This window comes from Procambarus clarkii, chromosome 82, assembly GCF_040958095.1.
Source record: "Procambarus clarkii isolate CNS0578487 chromosome 82, FALCON_Pclarkii_2.0, whole genome shotgun sequence".
Lineage (NCBI taxonomy): Eukaryota > Metazoa > Arthropoda > Malacostraca > Decapoda > Cambaridae > Procambarus > Procambarus clarkii.
The window spans coordinates 1815638-1832429 of record NC_091231.1 but is presented as its reverse complement, the minus strand read 5'-3'; the positions used below and the strand labels follow the sequence as shown (position 1 = coordinate 1832429).

The 16792-nt window shown below is 38.8% G+C and overlaps 1 protein-coding gene across 1 annotated transcript; it reads right to left on the bottom strand.

Moving 5' to 3' along the window:
• Positions 1 to 394: 394 nt before the first annotated feature.
• Positions 395 to 15851, bottom strand: LOC123764295 (Adenylate cyclase 3; the record flags this gene model as incomplete). The annotated part of the gene is given in 9 exon segments (XM_069315784.1): positions 395 to 6747; positions 9254 to 9378; positions 11039 to 11162; positions 11937 to 12035; positions 12901 to 12983; positions 13285 to 13510; positions 13768 to 13843; positions 14977 to 15101; positions 15579 to 15851. Coding segments are annotated over 9 exon segments (1317 nt in total), but the record flags the coding sequence as incomplete, so codon positions are not given.
• Between the last annotated feature and the right edge of the window lie 941 nt (positions 15852 to 16792).

Below are 16792 nucleotides of genomic sequence, written 5' to 3'. Positions count from 1 at the left end.
TATTTATACAAGTTTATACTTGTAAAACTCCTGTAAAATGGGTGATAGTTATTTGACCAGATAATGTTTTCATGGTAGTTGGATGTATACTTGGTACATGAATTACTGTACTGATATAGTATTCTGACTAACGATGTATTTTGGTTAATATCTCGATAGGTAATACATCTTAAGATGTATTACCTGTAATTACCTTAAGATGTAATACATCTTAAGATGTATTACCTATGAGAGATATTAAGATTAGATTCTGGTGGCATTGATAGATCAACTTTTGTTTCAATTCATGACATTTTCTTTCCAATAGTGTAATATTTAAATTTGTATATGTCATTTCTGCCCCAGTTGAAAAAGAAATGACTATAGGATCAAAAGTGACTGGAAATACGCAACCTTACTCTGGGTACTGTATTTCAATATCTGGTGACCATCAGTCATATCACAACCTTAAAGCATCATTATACAACACAGTAGAACATAAGGAGTATCTATGGTACAAAAGTCCATGCCATGAACATTGATTTTTAACCAACTTAAAGTTGAGTAAGAATTAATTTGTGAAGTATAAACTGTGTATATACACAAATACTAGTTTTCTTACTCTGCAATACAGAAGTACAGTACATACATACATTTGCATTTAATCCTACACCACATTATAAATATACAATATATAAAAGTGCTTCATAATACATAAACATATTGTTTGGCAGTGTGGCATGGGGCTATGTTCAAGAATGACTAACACAAACACAATTATGCCAATATTACAGCCCCGCCTTTTGGAAACCTTCAGGTAGAAAACATTCAAAATTGTTAGATAAAACGGGTAAATGTAGCTGGGATAATGTGGGGAATGCATGTTTAATTAGCTTTAGCAAGTGATAGTGTGGTGGCAAAATGAAACATAGTACTTCCTGCCAAAGAATGTTTGGTAAGCCAACCAAAATGTTAAAAGTACACATTACCTAAACTTTTAGATTCTCAAAGATACAATTTTAACCCTTAAACTGTGCACCACAACCAGGGGTGTTTCATTGATGGTGTGCACCACAATCGGGGTGTTTTAAGCCCATCATAAAATTTGAAACTTCCAGGCATACATACAACTCACATCTGCTTCCTCAGACCTCTAGTAACCATTCCCCATTTTGGAAAAAAAATTAAAAATCTGAGTCCCTCACTTTCCTTCTAAGGCCTTAGCAGGAAGATGAGGACCATGTCTGGCACTTCACCATCCAGTGTTTGAATGTGCAGGGTGGCCATATTAGGAGCCATTAAACTTTTAACAGCAAGTGAGTGATTAACATGTATATATTTACAGGAAAACTGTGTGCTATGTGCAATTATCAGATTTACTGAGAAACCACGAAAATAATTCAACAAAGTTATTCCATGTGCGGCCTCTCGCCTCATTTCTACCAAAAAAATGAAAAATTCTTTGGGTCACCACAGCCAACCCATAGGAGAGGGAAAGAGAGAGAGAGAAACTGACTCAGACACCGAGACTTTTTACTTAAATTTTTGTGCTTCCTGGGTGCTAATTAACAATGGTAAATACAGAAACAAAAAATTCAGAACAATTTGTTTTATGTGCACAGGAGTGTCACATATAACAGGTGCACTGTGCAGGGGTGAATTTTGGTATCGGCTAGATTTCAAAACCAATTATATACCATTCTTTTGTACATAATTACATGTTGCACTGGCATTATAATTATGTGAAAATTTAACAAATTTATGCAGTCATCCATGTACAGTAATTGTGTTTATCTCTAAATGAACAAGTTCATGTAAAGAATATATATCAGTAGGAATTTAATCAATATGTCAGAAAATATATTTTTGCCATTCAATATTTATGATATCTAAAACTACAGTACCAATGAATATAAACAAATGTGACCTATAGTAGCTAATTGTAGTAAGACAAATGGTCCCAAACCGCAATTATTTTCATAAAGAACTGACTGATATCAACCAGGTATCAACCAGACTGCTCTTCCATCTACCTTTAACATTAGGCCTAGTATTTAAGACTTCCACTTATAGTTCATAGATATTTTACCTTTTCATATTATTTAAAATGACATACACTGTATTGTATTGCACTTTTATAATATTTGACTTAGAAGATGGCATATACCTAGCCTCAAGACCTGTCTACATGTTGACTACAGGAGCATCTACACTACAGGAATATGAACTATATATAACTTACCACTCGTAGTCATTGCACATGATCATGATCTATATTAGAAAGTAATACATGTTCATGATCTATATTAGAAAGTGTGTATAGAGTGAAACATTTTAAACATGATTGATCCCAAAGTAAGTGTGTTGTGATTCTTGTGGTTACAGTTTTGCCCAGTTGGTTAACTTGTCCTTAGTTCACTCATCCTATGCAACCTTACCCTTAACTCATTCATCCTATGCAACCTTACCTTCAACTCACTCATCCTATGTAACCTTACCCTTAACTCATTCATTCTATGCAACCTTACCCTTAACTCATTCATCCTATGCAACCTTACCTTCAACTCACTCATCCTATGCAACCTTACCCTTAACTCATTCATCCTATGCAACCTTACCCTTAACTCAACCATCTTATTGAGTTTAGGACACAGGACATTCCCAAATGCCATACAATTGGGGAATGGCACTCAGTAGATTAGAAACTGATGGGATCACACAGAGGAAAACTGGCCTACGCGTGGGCAGCTGAATGGTGCGTAAAGTCCGAGAAAGGAGGCACCGCTCGTCTCAATTGGTCAAAATGAATGTGAAGGACAGAGACTGACCACAAGAATAGCAGACATCTCAAATGGGAACAGCACTGAGAACTAAAGCCCAAAATGCCAAATGCAAGGCTACCCTCAGAGACAAACCCCGCATGGGAAGAAAATGAACCAACTTCCCATGACCCAGAGAAATGACCTCGGAACTTCAGGGGTACATTCCGAAAGAAGATGGAGAGCATAGCCCGATGGGAGACAGACACACACAAGTGCCAGTGAGACTGTTGCAAACTCCCACATTATAAAGGGTGGCTGGTGAGAGCCATAAATGCCAACTGGTGTGAGAAAACCTGGATATTAAGCCCCACCCGAGGCCTGAATTTACCCGAGAGCTATCATCTCTATTGGCTTCAATGGGGGAATCATTGCCACAAAGGCAAGAGACAACTGCAGACACCATAGAGCAGAAGCCTATGTTGCAGCCTCTCACAAAGGCCAGCAGTAGCTCATCAAAGCAGGAAGAGAGCAAATCTGCATCAGCAGGTGGAAAGATGGCAGCCACTGTGGAGAATGAAAATGGACGGGGAAGCTAACTCCTCCTGTCCACGAATGTAAGCAAAATAGCCACCCAGAATGCCATATGGGCCTGAAGGAATCCCAACAATAAACTCCTGGTGGGAAAATGTATAGACAGCCATGGACACGAACAATCAATTACGTAACCAAAGTTCACCCTTGTCAAAAGAAGTAGGGTCAAAAGTGATCGTAGGATGTTAGATAACACATAGCTAATGACAACACTCAACTTCTTTTGATAATTACTGTACTGACAACACTCAACAGACCTTACAGGAAAGAACAGGGCCCATGTGCTAGATGGAGGGAAGGTGACTAAAGGGAAATCAGCTTGTACAGAAGAAACGTGAACCCCTTAGAGCAGGTACCTCTGGCAGGACAACAAAAATGCAAGCCTGCTATCAAGAAAGAGAACCCTGACACACAGCAGAATACAGAGCTAAGACAAACACATTTTGGATGACATAAAACAGGGTCATGAAGAAGAAAGGAAACATGAACAAAGCTATGGCCTCTGGCATAACTAATGTTCTAGGGATAGCTAAAACCACGTAGTTTAAGAATAACAGGATGGGCCCTTTTACAGGATTCCAAGCCTCCCCCGATGCTGTGACTAGGTGAGTATGTGAGTGAGTGAGAGGGCAGGCTGGCTGGGGCCCCAGGTGACCTGTGCTGCTATCTGGTGATGGTCAGGTACATCATGGTTAGTGTGTGTACACCTACACAGCAATAATTTGCCTAGTTATCTCTGAGTACCTATTTTTTCAAGCAATTGCTTGTTTTAGTGTGCTTATATTTTCTGGGGTGGGTTATCTTGAAATGATTTTGGGGCTTAGTGTCCCCGCAGCCCGGTCCTCGATCAGGCCTCCACCCCCAGGAAGCAGCTCGTAGCAACTGTCCAACTCCCAGGTACCTATTTACTGCTAGGTAACAGGGGCATCAGGGTGAAAAAAAACATTTTGCCCACTTGTCTCCGCCTCCACCAGGGATCGAACCCGAAACCTCAGGACTTTGAATCTGAAGCGCTGTATACCCAGCTGTCAGGCACCCACCCACCAGGGTTTCATCAGTTTTGGGCTTATCTCTGATCCCGAAGCTCTACTAACTTCATGGAGAGAGCCAGATTCTAGTCTTGGCTCTCGGTAGGCTCGAGTGGGTCTCGGAGATCTGGTGCATCTTCTTGAGACATGGTTGCACCAGCACTTAGCTTGGGAAGGTACTGAGGAGGCCCTCCCAGAAATTAATTTCAACTGAATGTTCAAAGTACTGTACTGTAATGATTTTGTGCTATCAATAGGATTTTAGTAAACCTGAACATTGTAGAATTTTGCTGAATATTCTTAAACCACTTGTATATTATAATAGATGGAAATGTTAGTACAGTATGACATTATCATGATAGTTTTAGGAGTTATTTAGTTGTAAAGGAGCATTACATAATTTGCATTAAAACAAAAAATGTACACAATTGATAAGAATACTTTTGGATTCTTTGTGTGCCACTAAGCAGTTATTTAATAATTTTGGTGCACTTCATTAAAATCATATTATTGATTTAGGTTATGTAGTTATTTTTTGGTGCACTTTGTTGAAAATAAATAATTGGTTTGGGCTATGCAAATGCTTTGAGACTGAAGCAGTAATGTCGTGAAAGAGAAGGAAGCCACACTGTCAACCACAGAAATGCTGTCTACACACACACTATACTTTGAACAATTTGACTCCCTTAGATATGCTAGAATTGTTTAAATGTTTTTTCTGTAAGAGGAAATTTGAATTGTGATCCTTTTATTCTTGGGCTATAATTTCGCTCTTGTTAGTCAAGTGCAACACAAGTGTAAAGTGTTGCAAGAGAAGCAAGCATACATAACCAATTTACTGAGGCAAACTGGTATTGCGGCAACATTTTTCATAACTGTTTTCTATATATTTATTATTGTCTTGATGAATACTTTATCTTTCTGTAACAATTCATGGCAGCTTGTGATTTATTTGATAAATGTGAATGATGTATACTACTTGGTAGCAATAAACTACATAACTGCTGCATTACGGTATTTCTATAAAAAACAAAATGTGAATAAATAGTGGCATTGCAATATTCATGAGTCATTAAATAATAATGACCAATGTTGCTATAGAGTTTACAGACAAATTTATTTTTATTTGAATACAGTACTGTACTTTAAATTGTAATGGTATATTTAACCTTTATATTAATAAAGATTAAAAAGTCAGTAGGGAAGCAAGGAATGTGCTTTCTTGAGCAAAATTATATTGAAAGTTGTCATTTCGTACACTTAACACTTTCATTCATTTTCATGCACCATTTTTTTTTATTTTTTTTTTGTCATAACTAATTCTAATTTATTTAAGTAAAATTTCACTTAAAAAAATTTGAGTTTGATCAATAATTGAAAAAATATACATTTATGTAAGAGTTCTAAACCTTATGAGAAAGAATGACGTTTTAATCATGGGTAGAGTGTTACGTCTGCATTTGAAGGTAGTATTTACATGTGAAATGAGTGTCTACAAGTACAGGTCATGTTTGTGAATGAGGGACTCTTGCTATAGGTATCAGGGTTGCTGCCTACAAGTCTGCAATCTACAAGGGTTGATTGCTAGTTAAAGGATTCATCTACAGGTTTAAAGTGTGGCTGATGAGTAATGTATCTACATGTATGGATCATATCTACTGGTAAGGATTGTGTCTATAATGGAGGATTGCATTTACTTGTAAAGATTATTTCTAAATATGAAGGCTTTTTCTTAAAATGTGGTATCACTCTCAAACTACAGTACAAGCAAAGACTTTCTCCATACGAAAGCTGTATTTCCATGTGAGGGCTGTAACGCCATGAGAGGGTTTTTATAACCACACAAAGGCTGTATCACTGAAAGAACTGTCACCATGAGTAGACTGTACTATATTACAATTACTGTAGAGGGCTGTATCTTCATATGACATCAGTATTTCTATGTTAAAATTACATTTATAAATTAGGTAAGGGATATATCCAGGAAGGGACCATCTCCAGGCATCATGTGTGTGAGATCTATTGACAATTATATATTGTATTATGTAGGCAAGAGGTGTTATTTGTTGAATGTGTAGCTTGACAGGAGTTGCCAGCAGATTAGGGTTTCATCTAAAGTAAAATTGTCATCAACTATATTGTCCAGTCTAGAAAATAATTTTTCTTTCTCTATATTAAATTAATAGGTCTCTTTGGCAGCCTCAAGTATTTGACTGGTCTTGTGATCTCGAGTAATCCAAAGATTCCCCATTCACCTGCTGAGGACTTGCAGCTTTTCCCACTAGGTAATACGTCATGAGTTCCCCTTTACCCTTCACGGCTATGAGGCCTCGCTGCTCAAAAACATAGCCAAAGTGCTGGAGTATTTTTGTCGTCTCCTCTGTCACCTGAGAATTTGAATAAAAAACAAACACACAATGTACTTTCAAGCATCAAATGTAAATAAATTAAAAATTTACAAAAAGGTAAAATGTATGCACTCAGGATTAATTATGTTTTATATTATTATTATTATTATTATTATTATTATTATGTAAATGTAAATTTAAAATTTGATGAAAGAGATATCAGGCTTTGAGTCAATATAAAAATGTGCTTTTTTGAACACACACACTTGCTTGCTTCATATGGTAAGAATCTGTGCTGAACAGGATTTTTGACCCATTGGGCAAGATGATATTTTCGCATTAGCACCACAAGATCTCTACCCTATATAAGATATAACCCTACGTACCTGTAGGGTTATATAAAGTGCTAGTGAACTGAAAAAATGCTAAATCCAGCCTAGAAAATCCATCGGATTTGCTTCCATAAAATCTCAGTCCTACCAAGCCATCTGTGATACTAGGCGAGATCACATTTTTTGTCTAACACAAAATTTAAAAATAGGAGAATGGAGGAATCGGTGGGACAGGGAGCATCTAAATGACTTTGTTCAGAACGGCATTTTTCATTCAGGTTCAAATTATTTCTGAGTTATAGTATTATATTTGGCTGCTTCAGATAGGCCTTGAATAGATTCTTATAGAATCAAGAAAAAGAATCAAGAGCAAAATAGGGAATGGTGCTCATGTGTGATGCAGAGCTGATCTAAAGTAGTGAGACTGAAGAATGTTTATCCAGCAGAGATGGGCCTGGGAAACAGTGTATCTGATGAACTAGGCTGTGATTCACACGTCAGGCTGTGAGCAGTCGCATCCAAATCAAACACTAATAATAACATAACCCTGCCCTTCCCACTAAGAAGAAAGGCTAGTCGAGAAGCCAGTGGACAATAAAATAAACTTCTCGGTTCATTCTGAGAAAGTTTCCTCGATACTTATGCATGCACCTCAGGAAAATGTACTTGCAAACAGTTTCAAACGATCAATGAACCTAACCTGTTTTCTCAACGAGGGAAGAAGGAAGAGATGACTCTTGGTGATTAAGAGAGCTGAGAAATGTGATTAGACTTGCTAATTCACTTTACCTATGGCAGTCCAATTCTGAAATTTAAAGTAAGGTACAAGTACTGTATAACTGTTTAAATGAAATGGGCAATTTTCAGAAGTCATTGGGACCCATGCCATGGCATGGATTTACCAGAACCAATCAGATTCCCATTTGGAAAAACACAGCTGCTGAGCCCTGATTGTTCCTTCCCAGGAGGCAGGGACAATGAGGGCCAACTCTAGAACTCCTAGCCTTGATGCTTGCGACACATACACTGTCTCATTCACTAGAGAGTGAATGTCTCTCTGAATGCTATGGTAATGTCTAAACATTTTCTCACCTTAGTACACCTTGGTAGGACTGTGGTTACACATACTTTGAAACCAAGAAATGAAACGTTTGCACGTCTTGACACTATCTCAACAGCCTCTATTTACAAATTATCATTCTACCCTAGTGAAAAAGATATTCACTCGAATCAGCCTGTGTTCTGGGACAATTACCAGTAAACTGAGGCTGCTACCACATCTGACAACTGCTCTACACTGCACATGTTCCAGAGTCTACAACTTCTACCACTATCCTGCTCGTCTCATTATAAGACTATTAAACATTCAAAGCATATATATAGTGTTTTATACCCTAACCATCCTCTGTGGGGTGTGGTATGTGATTATCAGAGCAGAGGAAAGTACTTTGTAGAACCTGGCATTGTGTGCCTTAATGTTGTCAGCTTCAGTAAGAACGCCTGGCAACTGTTTTAATCAAGGTGTCCCACATATAAAAACATTCCGGCATGTATCATGAGTGATACTGTGACAATGTGGGTAAGAACATTACCTTGATCCCACAATAAGAAAGAACAGTGTGACAATTTATCCATGTGCTAGTTTAAACTAATAAAAACTAGCTATTTTTGAAGAGGTTTCTTTCTGCTGACCACTTGGTATGCATTGGTGCTGCAACCTGCTGGTGGGTGGATGCTTTGACATGACAGGCATTGAGTTGTTTTGAAGTTTCACTTGGCAAGCACTTGTTATATTAAGTCAAGTTTCAGTAGGGCTTCGGGTAGTTTCTACCTCTGATGTACTTTGTGCGGCAATTGAGATTTTCTTCAGTTCCTCCTTAGCAACACTACAGGAACTTTGGAAAATACCCCTATGGTTCATGCTTGAATATCATTCTGCCTGACTGTTCGTGAATCCTGCTTAAGAACAACAACATTCTTACATTTGGCAGCAATTGCATGCAAGGGCTTGAAAAATATTCTTTATATGACTAACTGGTACTTTTGAAATTAGACCATAAAATGTGCTAATCAAATTCAATCATACAGTTATTAGTAAAACACAGCAACATTCCTGATGAGAGAGAAATATAAAACAAAGTCTTGTTATTGTTCATATGAGTAAAGACAAAAAACAGTTGCTAGGATAAGAGAATAATGCAATATTAGCTAACCTGTATGCAGCCTGCCTTGCCCGTGGATTCCATCCTGGAGGCTACGTTTACAGTGTTGCCCCAGATGTCATAGTGTGGTTTACGTGCTCCGATCACTCCTGCAGTGATGGGCCCATGGTTTATTCCTGCAGAAAGTAAAAATAATTAGCATATTGAAAGGAATGGTTCTTTAAAAATAAAAAAAAATTACACCAGAAACAGATCTCTCTCTCTTATTCAGAATCAGACTAAATATATGCAAACAAACCATGTAAATAAACAGACTAATATGTGGAACTCCCCTTTTAATGAAATAAAATATTTCCTCTTTGGCCTCCACTACCTTCTCACTTAACTTGTTCCAACCGTTTACCACTCTCTTTGCAAAAGAAAATTTTCTAATATTTTTTCAGCACCTTTGTTTCCTTAGCTTGAATCTATGACCTCTCGTTCTCGGAGCTGCCGTTTTCAGGAATTCCTCTTTGTCAATTTGGTAGATTCCTGTTATTATTTTGTAAGTGGTGATCATATCACCTTTTTTTCTTCTATCCTCTAGTTTTTGCACATTTAATGCCTCTAGCCCCTCTTCATAACTTTTGCTTTTCAGTTCTGGAAGCCATTTTGTAAGATGCCTTTACACCTTTTCCATTATATTTATGTGCTTGAAATACGGGCACCATACAACTGCTGCATATTCCAGTTTTGGTCTTACAAAAAGCATGAACAGTTGATTTAGTGCTTCACCATCCTTGTAATTAAAAGTGATTCTAAAGTTGGAAAGTGCAGCATACACTCCTTACATAATTTTCTTTGTGTTCCTCTGGTGACAGTCTACTATCTAGAACCACCCCTTGATCTCTTTGTTGGAGTTCTTTAAGTCCTTTCCAAATACTATGTCGGTTGTGTGTGGTCTATTATCCCCTATTCCACATTCCGTAACATGGCATTTATTCACACTGAATTCTATTTGCCACATGGTGCTCCAAGCACTTATTTTATCCAGGTCAATTTGAAGGGCATGAGTTATCTAGGTTTCCTATCTTCTCTAGTAGCTTAGCATCATCAGCAAACATGTTCATGTACGGTGTTCCTTCTGGTAGATCGTTTATGTAGACTTTATTTAAGTACAGTGTTGTATTTATGTATAGCAAAGACTGCAAACTTCCAGGGAAACATGGGAAATAGTGATCGTCAGGAAAGGCAGACAACAAATATATTGACAAAGTAAAGATTGAGGATAAACAGAGGATCCAGAGGGGTTTTTTTTCCTTTTGAATTGGAAACAGCTGGGATTGACACCACCCAAAATCTGTTATTAGCTGTCATTGTAATTATAAGATGAGTAGATTAGCTGTAATTGATGATAAACCAGACGTCAGTGGATATTTTTTTCAATAAGTTTTGTGCCCCCTCCTGTAACCCTTTTTTGCAATACAGTTTGCAGGATGAGTATGGGCTGCACAATAAACTAGCTACCTCTAGCAGCAACAGTCAAATCAAATGAGAGGAATGAGTCAATGACTCCCTTGCCCAACAAATTGTGGGCAAGGGAGTACACAGAAGAGGCATAGATGGCTGGGAAGGAACCCTGGGCACCTGGCGAAAAAAAAAAAAAAGCCAAACAGCCTTAGAAATATGAGGCAGAATGAAAACTTTTTATGCGTTTAAGGATGCGCACATGTCAGTATGGGGTTATAATTGATATCCAACAGCAAAACATAAACATTCAAATTCAGTATACAGTAATTTTCCTTTATCATGATAATTTAAGTGACCTTACTAAGTGGTCTCGGAGTGATCGCTCACCCATTCTAAGGACAAAGTGGTTGAAAGACTGCTCGTTGATAGACTGTAGTGCTCTCACAAGTTCAAATGCGAAGTCCACCAGAAGAGCCAGGTGTGCCCAGCGCACCTTCACTGGATCATCTTCCTGTTAGAAAAACAATGATAATGTTAACACAAAAAAAAAAGTGTCTGTAGAGCTAAAATGTCGGTTAAACTAATTATATTTGCTGGGATCATGCTCCAGCATTAAAACAAACTAAATACTGTATACAACTGTAACAATTCTCTCTTTTTAAAACTTTGTATATTCTAAGAATGTGTCAATAGTTCTAGTTACTTCATAATTAAACACTGAAGCTTGCATATTCCACTGTACAATACCAAATGTATATTGACCTTACCTATATACTGTACTAGTATTTGTAATACCATAATAATTACTTTATCACATGCCCATATTGCTGGTGATAATGTTGCTAGCATAATTTACCAGCAAATGAGGATTGAGTTAATGGGGTCGTCTAGTCATTCAATAACCCAGTGTTAATATAAACTCTGGTATCAAATGTATTTTGATACTGTAGTTACTTCAATAATGGAACTCCACAAGAAACTTGTGGAATTGCATGAGCTCCTCGCTCCATTTCCCTTCACAGGCAACTCGTGCAACAAGCCCCTTTGCTCCACATGCTCCTCGCTCCACAAGCCTCCCCCTACCCCCTGACTCCACAAGCCTCCCCCTTCCCCCTGACTCCTCAAGCCTTCCCCTTCCCCCTGACTCCACAAGCCTCCCCCCCTTGCTCCACAAGGCCCTCCCCCCCTTGCTACACAAGCCCCCTACCCCTCACTCAAAAAGCCTCCCCTCCCCCCTCACTCCATACGCTACCCCTCGCTCCACAAGCCCCCCTTCACTCCTCACCTTCACTTGTCTCGAGGGGTTGAGTCCACTGGCAGCCATGTAAGTAGATCCAATAGTCTTGATCTTGATGATATCGTGGAACTGCGTTAATTCCAATAACTGCAAGGGTTGATTTGTGGGTAATATGTTCAATATTGCAGTTTGTAATACACTTAATTATGTGTTACCTAATATTGTAATTACATTCCCCAAATTTTGTTCATTGCAACTTTATTTGTATAAAATAAAAATTCATTTAAAATTTTAAATCATCTTGCATAAAGCGTGTCAAAAGTTGTGTTTATTTTACCTGGTGTTAAATTTAAGGCCTATTAATTGCAGGAGCCACAATTGGGATTACTGTCCAACCACCAAGCATACTTTAGTTCTAAAATAAACTTAGTATAGTTTAAAACACACATAGTTAAAACATAGTTTAAGACACAGTTAAAACAGTCTTGCTTCCTGACTGTCTCTCAAGGCTACTTGTTCCTCGATAGAATCCTTGGTGAATCGGATGCCTTTGATATCATTCACCTTATACACTTTTGTTGTAGTATTGGCATCCTTAGATACTGTATTTAGTGCCTTTGGAATATCCTGCACATATGATGGTGCTACATAGTGCCCCTGGCTTGCACATTCTTTTGGCAGAGTATACAGGCAGGTGTAATGTTCACAGGCAGGTCTCATAACTTTCCATAAAACAGTAATACTTAGCTACCACCATCAACACGACTTCTCATCTTTGCTATCCTGAGTCCATTTCCACCCATGTTTATTTTTGTCTTTATTCTCACACAAACAGAAGACCTCGATAACTTTCAACCTCTACCATATTTCATTGATGTGCCACTGTGAGTGCTGCATGTTTCAACATTACCACTTGTGCAGTCATCGGGAGGAAAAACCTTGATGCAAACTGCACGTAACACACAAAGAAAAGAAAAAACCTTGTATTGTTGCTGCCACCAACAACACCCACCTGGTCAAAGTCAGAGATGACTTCATTCAAGAAGCGCAAGCACTCCAAGCCCTGGTTGTTGACGGACTCCTCGGAATAGAAATCTGTCGGTAGAATTGTTTAATTATTAACTCAACTCCCCACTATCACCACTGGTTGCATGATTTGATGTATTCGTGTATTGTTTAATACTTGCCTAACATTGTGGTATGTGCATTTATCTCGCAATACAAGGAGCTTCAGGCTGTTCTCAAGGTTAGGTGATTCTAATGATCGGCCATCCGCCCTGGTTAAGATTGATCGTTTACACAAAATTACAAGTACAGAAGAAGTCAAACAACGGACAACATTAAAGTATTAAACAGAATCCTTGAGTTACCCCCAAAAATAACAATGTGATCAGACCTCCAAAGTTTGGCATGGAAGCAAAGAGGACGCCGATCTCATCGTAGCTCTGGGAGTAGAGTTCCTCATGTTTCTTCCTTCTGATGCCCATGAAATGTGTGGCAACATGTTGGGGCAGGATGTTGTAGACTAGCGCCTCGTTCCTCTGGCGTATATCCGCCGCCCGTTCCCGCTGCTCCTCCACCTCCCGCCGCCACAGGTACAACAGTCGAGACGTCTTCTCTGTCTGCAGGGACACAATACACCTCCACTCACCGCTCATCAACACATATACCATTTTATTGATAGTACAATTTTTAATCTTTAAAAGTATAAATGTTATAAAATAGTATAATTTTTGTTCGTTTGCAAGGACGAACAAACAGTATAGAAGCTGAGGCCCAGGAATTAAAGCCAAATCTACCCAAACCCAGGTGAGTGCAGTTACGTTAATAAATATAAACACAAAAATATGTCTCTATCTTCAGAGTGATGAGGACTGACCTGTCTGTTGAGAATGATGAGGAGGAAAGTGATGAGACACAGCTCGACTGATAGACTGACGCGGTCCCGAACCAATCTGTGAGGGGGACATCAATAAGTGGTCAGCAAGATACCAGTAAGTGGTCAGCATCATACCAGTAGGTAAACACATAAGTCGTCCCCATGCACCTGTCCAAGTTCACAAAGGTTTCGGCCAAAACTAAGACACCCAGCCAGCACATGTGTAAATAAAGGAACTGACGAGGTATTGGTCCGTTCTAGACCATTATTGACCGTGTAACTGTTGCCTTGATAAGGGTCCTGGACAGATCGAAACGTCACCAGTTCCTGTATTTTTCAGGTATGTAGGTTGGTTATCTAATTCTCAGCTACGATATTGTGACCCTACAGGTTCCAAGAAACTAAGCTTATGATAATATCAAAGTTTTCATCTCTGAAAAATGTTACTTGGAATAAATAAATTTCCCTGTACAGGTAACAATTTGTTATATATTATCAGAAAGTATTGTATAATAAATATATATTATATAATATAAAATTTATATTATATATATAATATATAAAGTATATATATAATATGTATATAATATATAAACAAATATGTAAAACATTTATATATATATATCGGAAAACTTTTGACCCCTGAAGGATTCGAACCCAGTCAGCCAGGGCCTCCATGACCCCCTGGCGTGTCCAGTTCTATTATCACTCAGCCACAGACTGTAAAGAAGTAGTGGAAAATCGTTTGACTTTTAACCCCAATACCCGACAGCGTTTGCGACTATTTTGGGACTATTTTGGCTTGGGGACCATTCAGACTTGATACACAAATGATGCTCATGCGGCCCCAGCATGCTGAAGTGATTTGATGAAATATCTGTGCCACGAGGGCCTGGCTGACTGGTTTGAATCCTTCAGGGGTCAAGAGTTTTCTATTGCATGTTTGCTTGGGGACCATTCAAGCTTGACGTACACACACACATTATATATATTTATATATATATATATATATATATATATATATATATATATATATATATATATATATATATATATATATATATATATATATATATATATATATATAATGTGTGTGTGTACGTCAAGCTTGAATGGTCCCCAAGCAAACATGCAATTAACATCACAAACATTACATGTGTGTGTGTAAAATATATATATTTCTATGCCAATATATTAAGGTAATCTTACATGGGGTGATGGAGTGTGTTGGGGTGTTGTGCAGCATCGAGTGTGGCCCTCATGATGAAGAGGTTCATGGTACACTGCACACCAACTATTCCGATCATCACAGCACTCTTGATCATGAAGCTCACCTGCCGACACACACTCTCAAGTAAGACCTTTCTTCACGGCTGCACTCACAATTTTTTCCTCTTAACTCGTTACAAAAGTTTCTTAAATTATTCAAGAATGTTAATTAGGAATCCAGACTCCCATTCCCAATATAAAATTGAGAGTGGCTCAGTTAGCGTTGATAATGAAGCCACGGGTTTGAGGACCACCTTCAACAACTACCCCAAGTCGTCCTTTAGAAGTAAGAAAATAAGAAACTAAACTACAGTAGGCCTATTGACGCATACGAGGCAGTTGCTATTTATATCCACTCAAACTCGTATATATATGGCTAACTTACACTTGAAGCAATCAATCGACCCCCTGCTTTATGTTACCCGGTAATTGTTTACATAAATCAACCATCCTGTTTCTTAACCTGTATTTACCCAGGTTTTTCTTTAAGCTATATTTATCCAGTTTACCTACATTGTTTTGTGCTCCATTTTGATACAGACCTGAGCCAGCAGGGAGGCCGCCACCAGGATCAAGAGGGTGAAATAGGAGTAGTAGGCGGGGTGAGGACAGATGGAGGCAGCGTCTTCCTCCTCTCTGACTGTGGTGTTGTTCTCCCGTGTGAGGATCGTCTTCAGTGCCTCATACGACGCTCCATGGCTGCTACTGCCGAAGTTGTCACTGAGGAAGGAGTCGTTGACGATAGTTGGGGAGGCCGCCGAGGGCAGGGAGGTGTTGTCGGCCAGGAAGATGGAGAATGGCTTGTCGCACAAGTACTGAAATGTATTCGTAACAGCAACATTAACTATAATGACCTGAATTATATGTAGCTGACCAATGGAGAGAGAAGGTAACTACCAGAACACATTCATATTCATTCTCTGATGTTCATTCACTTGGACCATCGGAGCCTTGAATACCAGACCACACAGGGTGTTCGTGTGGGTATAGAGCCTGCAGCTCTGCCCACTGAGACACATGCACCCACAATAAGGAAAAATTCCAGAGATACCCAAGTTGTACCCAGCTGGAACTTTAGGTTTTTCCCAAGCTGCCACTTTGGCATGAAGGTGTTACGTGAGCCACATCCCACTCATATAAATTGCTAACCACCATATCGTGGATATTAACATTTCATTCAAGGCTCCAATGGTTTAAGTTATTACATTAATATATAATTATTTATTACCCAGGTGGATACAGGCCAAGGCAACTGCTGACTCCTGTTAGCAGGCTGAGAGCTTCCCCTTCTGATAGCACAAGTTAAGCCTTACCCTACTAGTTTCCACTGGAAGTTGTCCTGTCAATGTGGTTTACGACCGGGTCCCTATAATTATTGCTGGGTGAACAGGGGTGAACAGTTAAGGAGTGGTGGCCAGTCGATCCTCCACTCGCTCAGAGCAACAGTTACTCGACCAAATGTTTTAAGAAGTTTATTTTGGAAAAAAACAAAGAAATATAGACTGAGTAATGTCTAGTGGAAAAAAAAAATTGAGTGTGTGAATGTCAAATGTTTGAGGTTTAGTTCGGACCAGCAACACACAAGGTGGACGGAGTATGGACCAGCAACACACAAGGTGGACGGAGTATGGACCAGCAACACACAAGGTGGACGGAGTATGGACCAGCAACACACAAGGTGGACGGAGTATGGACCAGCAACACACAAGATGGACGGAGTATGGACCAGCAACACACAAGATGGACGGAGTATGGA